The sequence below is a fragment of the Thunnus albacares genome, chromosome 4 (assembly GCF_914725855.1).
Source record: "Thunnus albacares chromosome 4, fThuAlb1.1, whole genome shotgun sequence".
Taxonomy (NCBI): domain Eukaryota; kingdom Metazoa; phylum Chordata; class Actinopteri; order Scombriformes; family Scombridae; genus Thunnus; species Thunnus albacares.
This window is the reverse complement of record NC_058109.1, coordinates 6,293,202-6,308,314: the sequence shown is the minus strand read 5'-3', so window position 1 is coordinate 6,308,314 and position 15,113 is coordinate 6,293,202. Positions and strand designations below refer to the sequence as shown.

Sequence of the window (15,113 nt, the reverse complement as noted above, 5' to 3'; positions counted from 1 at the left end):
CATGAAATTTTGTTATGTTATCAAACACATTTTGGGTTCAGTTTGGGTGGATGCATGGACACATGTTTATGAATGTTTTTTTTTTTATGCAACCATGGTAGCGACAGCCGCGGCTGGGGGCATTATGTCCGTCCGTCCATCTGTGAGTCTGTCCATACCATTCTCATGAATGTAATATCCCAGGAACGCCTTGAGGGAATTTCTTCAAATGTGGCACAAACGTCCACTCAAGGATGAACTGATTAGTGGTCAAAGGTCAAATGTTCAGGGTCAATGTGACCTCACGTCCATCCCATTCTCATGAATTCAATATCTCAGGAACACCTGGAGGGAATTTCATTACATCTGGTATAATCTAATCTAAATATAAAGCAAGGACTCTCTGTCTGTGTGTATGTATGTATGTATGTCCTTCACATATCTCAATAACTGTTCATCTGATCTACTTCACACTAGGCAGGTGCATTGCTGCACTCCTAAGGAAGTGCAGTATCAAGTGCGAGCTCATTATTCTCATTATAACCGATAAATTATTGAGAATTATTAAAATTTGACAGAACATTTCTCTTTTAACCAGTGCAGCTTTTCTAGCCTTTACGGTACTGGTTCAGCAGCCCAGGAAACTCACAGACCAATTGCATTGTTTTAAATCATCTCATGTGATGCTACTCAGCCAGGGGAGAGACGATACGAGAGACTGTCAGAGAAATAAGTGAGTCACAGAAAAGTAATTTCACATGGTGTGCTCTAAAAAGAGAAAAGTAGACAGCGAAAACAGAGCTTTTAATTAAGAATGGACAGACTCTTACCTTTTCATTCTTCCCACGGGCAGGTCAAAACCAGTTTGTCTCATATGTTCCGAGACTGTGGCGACTGTGAAGCGCCACTACTAGACAGAACACAAACCCAACAACATACCCACTTAAATCCGAACTGAAGGAACAGAAGATAAATGATCTAGAGCCGAACATGATCGACTTTACACGATCCACTTTATTTTAGGATACACATTTTTTCAAAAGCTCTCTGTTGGGGCTGAATTATTCACTGGAATCATACATGTCAATATTGTAATAACTTCAGTTTCACCATAAAATACACTTAATACCTTTTATTATTAAGGCTTCACTACATATTTTATATGAGTCTGGACAGACATGGATGTAAACTGCAACTTGACTGGCTGGTGGAGGAATACAACCGTGAGGCGATATTTCTAGTGTCATTCCAGTCTCTTTGTATGTCTGTTAGTTAGCAGATTATTTAAAAAACTGTAAACCAGTTTCAGTGAAATTTGGTGATAGTTAAACCAGGAACTCATGAATAAAATTGTCTTCTGAAACCAGGAGTTTTTAAAGGTTTTCTTACAGTAGCATTGTGAGATAGAATTTTTTGGGAATTTTTGCAATTTTCTCTTGAACTTGAATGAAAAAAAAAACAGGCACATACCACATATTTTGGCTGAGATATGCATGCTGTGGCTGCTTTATAGTTTGAACTAAAATATGCAACTGCATCTCTTCATGATTGCTTATGAGTTTGTTTGGCCACCTGGAGGTTTTGTTAGTTAACTTTTCTACCTGTAAATTACTAAATTCCCATTAAATCTGGCTTTCAGATTAAACATTAGACTATTTGATTCAAGCCAAAACTATGAAATAGCAACAGATAGTGACTTTAATTAAAATACTGTAGGGAAGAATTACAGGGACACAAAATCTGTTTATCTAAGAACTGAAGCAGCGACAGGAGTAATATTTGGGGGGTGTAACAGCAATTTGGAGGATTGCGGTGGTGGTGTTTACATGCTTTTAATCTTTTTTTGTTTCCATTTTATTTTTCTTCTCTTAAACCTGCCTCCTGCTAGTTTATGTCTATCATCCATCTAGCATAAATTGTCAGCAGAGGTTTTGACGATGCCACACAGAGAGACGGGATACAGTAAAGCCCAGTGGAAAAGTGCCTATGACCTCAGTGATACTAGTGTAGTACTACTGCACACATACACACACACACACACACACACACACACACACACACACACACACACACACACACACACTCAAATCAGTGCCAACCTGGCTACCAGCATGAATTCCTACAGTTACATAACAAGACAAGGCAGACAGATAGATAGATAGACTGATGGGGGGCTGGGAGGGTTTAAAGACAAACAGAGGAGGGAGGAAAACAAGGAGAGGTAGAGACTGAGAGGATGATTGCATCACTGTGTGTGTTTGCATGCATATTAATATTCCATTTATATTTGGAATATGCAGATATTCTGTTTATTTAGTTGCTACATGAAAACATTGTTTAGCTCACATCCAAAATGAAAGAAAAAAAAGAGGAATATGTCAGCTGAAATATGATGATGATGTTTATTCTATGGTGTAAACTCGCAGAGGCAATAAATTAAGTTTTAGGTGGCAGTATTTGAAGTCTGTTCTCTTTGCATTGTAACACAAAATCAAATTTAACATAATTTGAATTGTTACTTTGCTTAAGTGCTAGAATAATTTTACAAACTGACCCTGATGCCTTGAAATACAATTAACTTATAAATATTGGTCAGTGCTCAAGAACTGAGATCTTTTCACCCTTCAGGAAATGAGACCAAGATGTTAAACTTTGTATTTTCCAGCTCAATAAATTAACTTTTTTTTATTTTCCTACACCCTTAACTTTTAGCTAATTCACTATTACCCTGCACAAGATATAAGCCAGTATAGTTTATGGACCGATGGATGAAAACTACAGGAAACTAGTTTTTTTTCAACTGTTTTAGTTGGAAAACATCACAACCAGCCTTAAATAAAATTATTCTTCCAACTGTAGCTAAATTTAAAAGTTAGATAAACTGTAATCCTTTTGTGTGGGATCTTAATCCTTTCATTACCTCTTGATTCTGTCAGACAGAGAGAGTTAAGTGGTTAAAATGCAAATCTGTGTAGCTCTAGGCTACAAGCATCGCTACATAGAGGGGAAACTACAGTAGAATCATTAAATTGAGCTGCACCACAACATTCATTTAAATCAGCAGCACCGAAATTGCTGCTTGTCTTCCTGTCTGTCTGTGTCACTGTGGTTCCTTCAGCTGTTTGGCTCAGTCTGCTGATTGAAAAGCTCTGTGCCTACGTATGCACGGCCATGAATAAGCACTTTGTTAGCTCACACCATCCAATCACACTTATGAGCTTACTGATTTATGGTTCGGGTAATTCAGGACTCAGCGAGTATGTGTGTGTGTGTGTGTGTGTGTGATGATGATGATGTTAGTGGTGGGGCTAAATGTGAATCATTTGCTTGTGTTTGTTTGTGTAAGGGATATTAGAATTTTTTTCTCTGTTCAGTTTTTGGTCAGTGAAGACACTGTTGACATTTGATTTGGTTTGAGTTGTTCAGTTTAAATTTACTGCATTTTCAAAATACTCTCCTCTTCTTGTTGTGATGTGCAACGATATGAAGTTTACAATGCTAACAATAATTTAAATAAACTGTGTTTATATGCAGCTAATTTGCAACAGAAAATATTTTTTGAAAGTAATGCTGCCTGGAGCTCCAACATAGTGAGAAAATGTTGCTAATGAGAGTAAATAATGTCAGTAAAGTTGCATGGTGTTCATAATGAACATAATATTAACTTCATTTTTTATGGTTATGTGTGTAACTCTAAGTATTTGTTTAAAGATAGGACGTTGTCTTAGATAAATATTGAAAAAGTCAACAGTGACATTAAGCATGACACAGAATGTATTTACATTTTCAATTTCATCACCAGATAAATCTCTCTGTATTTCACAGTATACAGAGTTTTTAATCTGATGTCAGGTTTGACATTCCTGTGCTGGCTGGATGAATGCATACTACACATGCTCTACGGGCAGAGTGTGTGCACTAGAGACTAGGGGTGTGCCTGAATACAAATACGTTATTCGGCAAAGCACAAATAGTGGGTTTCTTACTAATATTTGTTTCATGTTAAATACCAGCGCACAGGTTGGTTACATCACTATCTCAGTGTCTCTCCTCTGCTCTGCTGTTACGTCTATCAGCAGGTCTCAACAAGGGGAGTCACATCCACCTGCTACATGACGCACATTTTCTAATTTGGAAATCAATCCCGGAGTTGGGGGTGTTCTCCAGAGATAAAGCTGAACTACTGACACAAATGAAGTGCTCCCAAGGGATCACTTCATGAACACTTATTGTAACACTTTCATTTTCTAAAATTAAAAGCGTAATAAAAACAAAAACAGGATTTTAAAACCTCTTTACACTTTTATTTGAATACAAATACAAATACAAATAATTTTGCTGCCTCAACAAATACAGATACAAGTACAAATACTGGGCCCTCTGCACATCCCTACTAGAGACTTCCACCAGCTGAGCCACCTAACTTCTGGTTAGCTCTCTGCTAACTTGAACAGAGATGAAATAATTTAATCATGTGGCTCTTCTAGACTTTCCAAATGTCATCAGACCAAATGGATCAAATTCTGACAGTGAAATGAGTCATTTTTTGGGGATGTGTGATGCTCAAAACAATTTATCCACTGTTTTACAACAGCAATGGTAGCGATGGAGTAGGCTACGGGGAGACAAAAGTCCCCCCGCAGCTTTGACCAAAACCACAATCTTTCCCTGACCTTAACTAGTGTTTTTGCGTCCTAACCTTAAACACTGCAGAATGTAGAACATTGAACTCAGCCTCTGTTTTCAAAGTCCTGCATTTTGCATGCCCATCACCCACCACGACCACCTCCCTACGAGTTCTGTGTGGAAAAAAATTTGCCACTGAACATCATCCAGGCAGTGAGGACGTTTCCTTGAAAATTTGGCAAAACATTCAGTAGTATAGAAAATGTCATTTTTAGCAGACAGGGTTGAGATTTCCAACTCAAAATTACCACTTTTTGGAAAGATGAGTCCTTGATTTCACACAACTGTGGAAAAAAAATCTGGGTTCTCATTTTTAGCCAGCAGCTGTTGCTTTCGCTGCCTAAAATGACAACATTGAAGCAGAATTTATCAGCTGTATCCAGGTAGCTCATTCCATATTGAATTAGTGAGTTGGACAACTCACTAATTCAATAGTCTCAGGCTCTGGCTGCATTGTTTGAAAAGCACAAGCATGAAAAAGGCTCTTCAGCGTGGAATGTTATGGCTATAGATATGACATCATACTTTCTGGTCTCTCGGCATGGTAATGATGCAAAACAGGACAGGATAAAGCTTTACGGGTCAAAGGCAAAATTGCTAGTAGTTGAGCTGCTTAGCCCTATACAGTGTACAGTATTTATTAGGAAAAATGTGCAGATTAGACACCCATTTGGATGCGTACTATAGCAAAAGACACAAAGAAACCACACAAAATAACTAACATTTCATTTTTATTGGTCCATTTCATGTTTCCAACATCACATGTTGACAAGGACCAAACAACTTCAGTTTTAATTCCTCACCTTCATTCACTTAAGCTAATTCAAACCAGTTTTTAACTTCATCACATTAATTTGCAAAACATTAATGAAGATGAAGAGTGTTGTCATTCTGAGCTGAAGTGCGTCAGAAAATAATCATGAAAAGTGAAAAATAGACCTAAAAGAGACCTAAACATTTCCAGCGTGTCATCTGCCTACAGCACACAGTTTACATTGAGCGTCATATTTCTGTGAAACAGCAGCATAATCCCCAGATGTGCCTCACACACCAACATCATAATCTAAAGCTCAGGATTTTATCACCCAGTAATACCCACTCGGCTAATGTTGCTTGACTTATTGCATGTCAGCGCACACACACACCACACACACACACACGATCGTACGCGTATAAAAAGGATTTTATCTCATTAGAATGTCTCTGAATCTAGTATGTTGATTTATTAATTGCATGTATCTTAATTTACTCATCGCCACACATATGTGCAATAAGTACATAGAATCGCATGCACACATGCAAACCAACAACACATAAAAATGGAAATATGCCTTCTGTCAGAAACACACTTATAACCATAAAAACAGCACAAACAAAAAAAATATGTAAATAAGATGTAAAGGTGTATCTTTAAAATATTAAAAAATGACCTGCAGTAATTTAATGTCTGCATACGTCTGCATAAATTACTAATCTAAGCTAAGTGCTTTTATGTGTTAATCATATTGAAGAGAGACTGTAAATTATCTTGTAATGACTGCAGAGTGTTTGGCTATTCGTTCTGAAGTTAATATTAAATGTAAGTCTGTATATCTTTGTTGGGACAATCTACTAAATATTTTAATACTTTTTCTTAATTCAACATTGAAGACAAAGCTGTTGGGTAATTAAGGTTGCTGTCGTTGTGGAAAGACTGAAAAATAGTGCCCCATTTCCTTAAATGTGCAGATAAAGTACTCTCATCAGAGTAGGACTGTAAACTAGAATGATATATGAAAGTAAAGACAAGACGGGGAATGAAGGTTAAAGAAATGTAGACAAAGAAAGGGGAGGAAAGAAGAAGAGATAAAAGTAGAGACAGGGAGAGAATTATATCTCACGGGGATCGAAGGAGCTCCAAACTGCAAAAAAACACACCAGAGGACTGGAGGAAGGGGAAAATGAGAAGTTTAGCTAATATGTCCTGTCTTCATCTTTTTACATCCTTTATACACACAAACATTTTACCATTAACAGTTGTATACTTTTACTAAACTTTCCTATGTAGCACTTACCTCTTAAATGGTACAATTTTACATTATGGTATTGTTTTTACCTGCATATCCACACAAGTGTTTCCGCTGTTGTCCTGCACTAACAGACAATGTAATTAGGCAAAGTAAGTTGAAACACCTGTGTGGATATGTAGACCAGGATCTTGGGACCCAAATACTGCTGCACAAATTAAAGCTTTGCAACCTACCAGGAGTGGGGTTCGAACCCACGTGGGCTCATGCCCATTGGATCTTAAGTCCAACGCCTTAACCACTCGGCCATCCTGGTTCTGATGCCTATAAAATATCAACAGCATTCAACTCAGGCTCCTAGAAATTACGTTCATGTACAACTAAATTGCATTACCAATTATGTTGCTTTGGCAGATGTAATCGCTGCCTGGATTATGTTCAGGTTAGATGTAGGCAACAAAAGCACTTAGGTTAGTGAAAGATTGTGGTTTCACTTAAATGTTAATAAATATGTTGTGTTTCAAGTCATTGCAGACGTTTTTTCTGTATTAAACCAAGAACATGATCTTTCCCTAACCTCAACCGAGTGCTGCCGGTGTCTAAACATAACCATTAAATGTTTAATAATGCTGCAGTTTCTAGAAGCGGATATTGTACTGCAAGATCAGATATTTTGGTGGGAAAAAAAACAACTAGGTATGTTGTCTCTGAACAATGATTAACATCATTTTCTCATTATGTTGAGAGAGAACGTAATTCAGCAGATTGACGTTTCTAGCATATATATGTGCTGTTGCAATTTAGTCGTATATGAACATAATTTCTAGGAGACAGGGTTTTAGCATTAGGGTGGATCCATCTTTTAACTGCGGTCCATGACACGCACACACACACATGCACACACACGTACACATACATGCACACGCACACACAGTAGTAGAGTACCTGGCATTTTGCCACCAAAGCACTCTGAGCTGATTTCTTTGCATACACACACAAACACACATAAAATAGGGACACAAGGGGTCAACTCTGAAGCCAATAGGCTGAGTTTTGTTTTAGGGAGCCAATTTGAATTTTGGGAGTTGAACCAGTAGTGATAAGTGGCTTTCACTTATCAGTTCTCCTCATTTTCTCTCTCATCTTATTCCTCCACTGTTGTTGTCTGTCTGCTTCTCCTCTCCTGTGTTCTCTCATTATGTTTTAGTCTCTGACTCACTTTCTCTACCTAATAAATGTACAATTACAATTGTCTGAGCATGTTTAACTATCTCTTTCTTCTGTCTGCATCTATCTCTCTCTGCAGTCTGAACTACAGTGGGATGTGTCTGGCATCAGATGCCCAGTTCAGTGACTTCTTGGATGGGATGGGACCCGCCCAGTTTGTTGGGCGACAGACTCTGGCAACAACATCCATGGGTGAGAGAGCACAGACATTTTTTAAAAAAAAATTCAACCATTTTGCAAACACTATGAACAACAGGAACTATCAGCAGTTCATCTACAGTCAGTCAATCAAAATTTTAATATAAACAGAGATGGCTACTGCAAGACAAAAAACTTAATCTATCCCTCTTTCCTTTCTTTTCACCAAGTTGAAAAGGAAATTAAGATTTGGGGGTCAAAACTATTACGTATATTTTATGAAATAGCCTGAAACAGGCAACAGGAAAGTCTCCCCATGAAAAATGGGTCTGAAAATTAAGGAGAAAAAGCAGCTTATTTCCTCATAAAACTGAACCGAAATGACTGCTGAAATTATTTCACATTGGCAAAAAAATGCGCCTCATAAATCAAAGCTGTGTTCCACTGCTGAGTTTTCCTCATCGTCTCCTGCACTTATTCATTTCCAGGCTGTATATACTGGATATATTGTACGCAGCCTGTCCTCCACAGCAGTGATGTACTGTAAGTGGGTCAGTTTCCTCGCTGGCAGCCAGACAGTGTCCTTGGCCCAACAACAGTGACACTGACTGGACCAACTCCACTCCAAACCTGCTGTCCAGTCCAATATTATATAATGTCAGAGAACCCAGAATAACTTGGCCGTCATCTGTGCTCTGTCACTTTCAAAGGAATGCATTTTTCATATTGGGGACATTTAGCTGAAAATATTATCCAGAGTGACTTCCAGTGAGTGGCATGAAGAAAAGTTTCATTTCCCACATATCAAAAGACACTAATATCAAACATGCTACACACAGATTTGACCACTAGAAGGAAGAACGACACACAGCCCTAAAATACTGTCTGCTTACAAAGTTGATATGACTAACATGTTAGCAAACAGATGCACATTCAGAGCAACATCAGCATTCATTTGGAGTTGCGTTTCTGTCTAGCTAATGAATGTAATCCACTATTAACCTCCTTTTAGCTCTAGTTTGGTCTCCACCAACTCTTGAATAAATAAGTGGCTTTCTTTAATTGCTACCCGCTGGCTTTGTCTGCTGCAGAGCGGGTTTGTCAGAGCTTGTTTGCTGAAAACAGCCGCCTGCTATGGCTGAAACTGAGATTAAGGGGAGCGCTGAGACTGAATTTTGCAGTAAATGTGCCGTAAAACCAAAACAATGAGCTAAAAGAAGCTAAAAAGCAAATTGAACTCAGTGTTAAGCCATGAGAAGTTTGCTTCATGCAGTTTAAGTAAGTTAAGACACACAGGACTCACAGGATGTTTCTGCATCCATGAAACTATTAGGGACAGAGAGGTGCTACCTAAGAAACATCCTTTTACAGTCTGTGTTTCATTTACTGCCAAACCAGACAGATCAGGCATTCTACTTTGTAAACAGTTGAAAATCCAGAGTCGGAGCTCTCTGTACTTTCCAGACGAGTCTCTGACATCCAGAATTTGTCTAATTGTCAGCAGTTCTTGGATTCAAAAGTCTCTCCAGTTCGCTACAAAAAATTTAAAGGACTCTGTTTATGTTTGGAATGTAAGGCATTGATTGCTGAACATACACACTCATTGCATGAATGATAAAGACTAGATCTTTGCTTGTGTTGCATCAACTCTCAGATATATGATGCTTTGGCTAAAAGCATCTGCTAAATTAGATTGTAAATTGTAAATGATAAAGGTTTTATTAGCTCCTGCATCTCCGTTGTTACTTTAAAGCTCTTTAAACATGATATTTGACAGTTGGAATGGTTGGTTTCGTGCCCGTTTTGTCCTGGTTTCTTGACTTGGTCTTGAATTTGGTAATCCTAACTGCAGCCCTGTTCAACCACATTGTGTAGAAGGTTATAGTACAATTTCATACCCACTACAGTATCATTATAAAGCTTTGAGTGATGGTGCTATCATCTCTGGCAGTTTTCTGACACTACATAATTGTTAGTAATTATAATAAATAGAAAATATACACATATTCACCTCCTCCACAATATACAACAGTATATTGTGAAATCTTTTCTAAACATGTCTCCATGTTTTCATCCATTCAGGTGACGTAGAGATCGGTCTGATGGAGAGGAACGGGGGTCTGGAGGTGGAGGTCATCCAGGCCAGAGGACTCACCATGAAACCAGGTTCAAAAGGACCTCCAGGTAAACCATCACGACTTTAGTCTGCCAATCGATCGATCAAAAGAATCCATGCCGTGTTTTCTACAGGATGCCACTTTACATCTGAAACATCACATATTCAGAATCAAACCATAACAATTTGTCCCAAAAAAATGAAAAAACTTGAACGCACCACGGGAAAGCAAATAACATCAGCTAGACACACAGAACACAATCTAATCTAATTCCAAAAACACAGATACGCAGGTCTGAAAGATGCATGAGGGAAGAAGAGGAAATGGTGATTTTAATGTTGAGTGAACATCAGGGTGGAGGGAGGTGATCCCCTGAATAAGTAAGAACTACATGCTTCTGCTAATGCTGAAGTGAAAAAGCAGTGTGTTGCTCTGACTTCAAATGTTGGTCTGTAGTATTTTAAAAAATGCAGTATCTGGTCTGGATAGTCAGTTTGTTTCGACATTTCTTTTCCCAAATTTACAGAAAATGAATAAAAATCTATCTGAAAACCACCAGGAAGACGGTTTGCCAGGAGAAATGTGTGAAAAATTGAGCACATTTGTAAATCTAAACCACAAAGATCTTCAAGTTTCATGCATCACTGCGCCTGAAATAAATCAAAATTTCATTTTGTTTTCAAACAACCAGCGAATTAATTAATCAGATCAATTGACCCTCTCTTGTACTGTATCAGTGATATGCACTGGTCACAGGAAATGGAAACTTGACAGACATCACTGTGCTGCTGGGTTTTTTTTAATTTTCTTTTTAAGCTGGTTTGATTGTGTAACAACAAACTATTAACTCTGATTGTAGTCCCCCTCTGTTGCATAATGTTAAACCACCAATTGATCCTAATTGCATAAGAACAAAACAGCATCAGCAAAAATGGAAAACAACTAAATACTATATCTGGGAAAGAACTATGAGAGGGGAGAGAGAGATAAAAGAAGAGAGGATAATGAACAGAGCAAAGCACAAACATGAGTTGGGGGGGGGGGGGGGGGGGGGTAAGTAGAGAGCAATTTAATGTGAATGAAAGAAAAAACATGCCAGTGAGAGATGAGAGATGAAAGGAAATCCATATATCGTATAAAGACAAAGGAGGACCTCGATCCAGATTTCAGTGTGCCAAGGTCTAATCTTTAATCTTGTCATCTAACATACAGGACAGAAAGCTTTAGAGTGTGTGTTTGTGTGTGCGTATGTGCCGATCAGTCGAAGTCCAGGACATAAAATAAGTAGAAGACTATCAGTATATCATTAGTAAGCTGTAGTTCTTTCGAGTGGTTTCACAGTGATGTGGTGCAGAATTGAAAAAAGAAAAACATCTCTTAATAATCACAGACATTATTTGCATGAGGATGTATTCATTTTTGCATTTTCTGATGTTTTCCTAAAGATTTTATTGGTCTTTTTTTGGTCGTTTTTGCAGACAGAAATCCAGAGAAACTAATGGTACTAAATGGTCTTGTATGTACAGCAATATCTTCTACTATAGCCTGCCTTTATCTACTCATATATACTCTTTTCTTTTTGACCACACTGCCTTTGGGTTTTTATTTTTAAGGGGACATGACATGCTTTTTGTGATTTTTGCCCACAAAGCTGGTTATTGCTAAGGTTGTCCACTCATTCTGGATCAGATTCAGGTTCAGATGTTTCTGAGTTTCCATTCCGAGTAAAGAACGAGAAAAAGAAGTGAAATCTACCTACTACTGTTAGTTCACTAGACTTTATTCTGCCCTTGTCTCTTCTACTGTACTGTATGGTAGTCTACTCTTAGTATAAACAGCTCTAAATCTGTGAATCTCATCAGACTCAATCTCTAAACTCCAGAGTAAAGCCAGTCTGAAAGCAGAATTGCAGAAAGTACTCAGAAGAGTTTAACTTTTCTTTCTGCTGTTGTTCCAGCGGCCTACATCAAAGTTTACCTCCTGGAGAACGGGATCTGTGTGGCCAAGAAGAAGACCAAGTCAGTGAGGAAGTCTCTGGATCCTCTCTACAACCAGGTCCTGGTCTTCTCTGAAAGTCCACAGGGGAAAGTGGTACAGGTAAGATCCACCATCATGCCAAACAGTTTGTGAAATGAGACAGACATTAAACTTGATTTCAGCTTTTAGATAAGATTTTTGAAAAGTGAGGGGATCATCAAAGTGATTTCAGTCAGGACCCTCATCAAGCTTTTAACCGTTTATTGCAACAACATGCATTTGACATTGACAGTAAGGCTCTCATCATGTGATGCTCAGGAACAAATCTGAGTGAGCTACACACAACCCCCGCCTTAGATACACGTTTAATGAACATCAAACATTCAAAATAAACATTCAAAATTCACAAACAACTGAATGCCAATCCAGGAGGAGGCTGGGGAGGTGGAGGGAGTTAAATTCTGAGCCAGCAAGGGCAGAACTTAGTGTTGTTGAATGCAGACTGAATGAGCGCCAAATGCTTATACGACAGTCTGTTGAGAGAAGTAGGTCATGGACATATATATGTTTGGAGGGTGTATGCCTGAACTACCACCAGGCTCCCTTAAAATTCATCTTAATAGGGATATGAATGTACCAAATGTTATGGGAATCCATCCAATAGTTGTTGACACTCATTAGGATATATCTCCTGGAGTCATGAATATCTGAATATGAAAAAACTTTGACCCACTGGTGGTGCTGGAGGAAAGGTCAGAGGGTCACCAAAGTTACTGGAATTCATCCTCTGAGCACAATGAATGTCTGCACCAAATTTCATGGCAATCCATCCAATGGCAATATTTTTATATATGTCAGTCTGGACTGAAGTAGAGTCGTGGACTGATAGAAACAACATTGCCATTCATAGCCAGCATCACAAGTCAAGTCAAGTCAATTTTATTTATACAGCCCAATATCAGAAATCACAAATGTGCCTCAGGGGGGCTTTGCAATCTTTACAGCAATGCAACATTCTCTATCCTTAGAACCTCGATTTGGAAAAGAAAAACTCCCCCAAAAACATTTTAACAGGGAAGAAATGACAGAAAAAAAAACTCAGGAAGAGCAACAGAGGAAGGATCCCTCCCCCAGGACCTTGCAATAGATGCTGTGTGTACAGAACAGACCAATCCAAGCGCACCACCCTGCTGTGGCGATGCAGTGTGGTGGAAAAAGTAAATTCACAGTCCCAATTACAAAACAACTCTACCAGATTGCTCCCCTAAGACAGCAAAAAAAAAGAGAAGAGTTCCACCAGGATCGTGTGGATTGATGAATGTAAGTTATAAATGGCTCCAGCTGGGTTGTTGTGACTCTGTGGGAGAAGTTCAGGTGGTGTAGAGGAGAGACAGCAGAGGACGCCGGGGGGAAAAGAGCTTGACATTTACAGTGAGAATCTGACTTGAGGGACCAGGAGGCCGTTTGAGCTGATTGTCTACTGTAATTTGTTTGAGCTTCAGCTGCTTTCAAGATCAAAAATGTCACAAAAGACAAACTGAGAGAGACTGATTATTATGGCAGATTCTTTCATTCTTTCCTCCTTCATTTTGTGTTCTTTCTGTGTCTTTCCTTCCCTTTTTTATTCTATTTTTCTCCATGGTACATGTTCTATTCTCTTAATGCTTTCCCCTTTTTTACTTTCTCTCCTTCTTTTCTTTTCCACTCCCCTCCTTCCCTAGTTTCTTCCTCGTTCTTCTCTCCCTTCCTACTCTTCCTCGCCCTTTCCACACTCTATTTTCATTCCTTTTTTTACAGCCTTTTCTCCTTTTTCTCCCTTTATCGCCCACTTAATTCTCTCTTCTCTCTCTCTTTCCTTCATTGTCTGCTCTTTCTCGCCTTCATTTCGTGTTTACTTTTATCCTTCATCTTGTGTCCTGTTTTATTTTTTTCTGTTCAATTAAAACGTGCAGTTAATGAATCAGTTCATTAAATCAATCCTTTCTTGTTTTGTTGCTGCACTCATCTTTGTTCAGTCTCTGTATGTTCTTTACATCTTTCTGTCTTTCCTTCCCTCCCTCTTCCTTCTTTCCTGTTTTTACTCTCCTCTTTACTATTTTCATCTCATCATCATTCTTTATTTTTGTCATAATTGTCAGTTTTGTTCGTTTTCACTATGTTCATACTTTGCTGCGATGCTGTTTTCATCATGCCTTTAAATAACACACAACACCAACATTGCGTGCATGTGTGTTTTAACCTGACGGTGTGTCAGATTTCCTCAGTAATCAGCAGGTGGAAACCACTGTGTGTTCAGTGAAGAGGCCTTCAGCTCTGCCTCGGGCTGCTCTGCTGCTCCTGTCGCTGTGTAATTAGCCACTAAACGCCTCCCTCTTAATTATCTGCTGTCTGCGTCGCTGTCCTCTGAGTTTCATCAAACTCATTCACACTGGATAATGAAAATCGCTGAAATCAGCAGCGCTTTTCAATTTGTCACTTCCTGATTTAGCAAAGCGGAGTGCTGCGGGAGACTACACCAGAAATTCATTCAAAAACCTTCCTCAACTCAGTGATTTGAGACGCATGTTTGTTTAACTGTCCAAACAGCTTCTTTGTCACCTTGTATGCTGACATCATACTTAGTGTATTTAAGTTTCAGGTGATACTATGAAGAAAAATGTCCTTTTTTCCCAAATATGAACATTTTTTTTAGGTTTCACATCTACCATTACATGAAGTTAGCGGTAGAAAAACCTCAGTTGAATTAATTCAGATGCATGTGCATCATAATGCATTTTACATAACTCACTTGTATTGTCGCTGCATGACAACAGTATGAATGACCCCAGAAATTACAGCGGCTATCACCTGCTTTTAATGGATGGCATAAAATTATATAAATCTGGGGGAGTTACCATAATATTCAGTTAATTTTCTTCCTGTGCAAATAGGACTTTAAATGGCAGCTGTGGATGAAAAAAAAGGAAAGATAAAACACTTAATC

General features: G+C 38.5%; 1 protein-coding gene and 1 non-coding gene across 2 annotated transcripts in view; one reads left to right on the top strand and one right to left on the bottom strand.

The window, feature by feature from the left end:
* Positions 1–15,113, top strand: part of rims4 (regulating synaptic membrane exocytosis 4) — a 56,562-nt gene that overhangs the window by 30,462 nt on the left and 10,987 nt on the right. The window contains exons 3-5 of the mRNA XM_044349626.1: positions 7,978–8,090; positions 10,119–10,220; positions 12,111–12,250. Of these exons, the coding sequence (XP_044205561.1) occupies positions 7,978–8,090; positions 10,119–10,220; positions 12,111–12,250 (355 nt within the window). The remainder of the gene's footprint in view (positions 1–7,977; positions 8,091–10,118; positions 10,221–12,110; positions 12,251–15,113) is intronic.
* Positions 6,905–6,987, bottom strand: trnal-uaa. The gene has a single exon. It is a non-coding gene; the product is annotated as a tRNA-Leu (tRNA).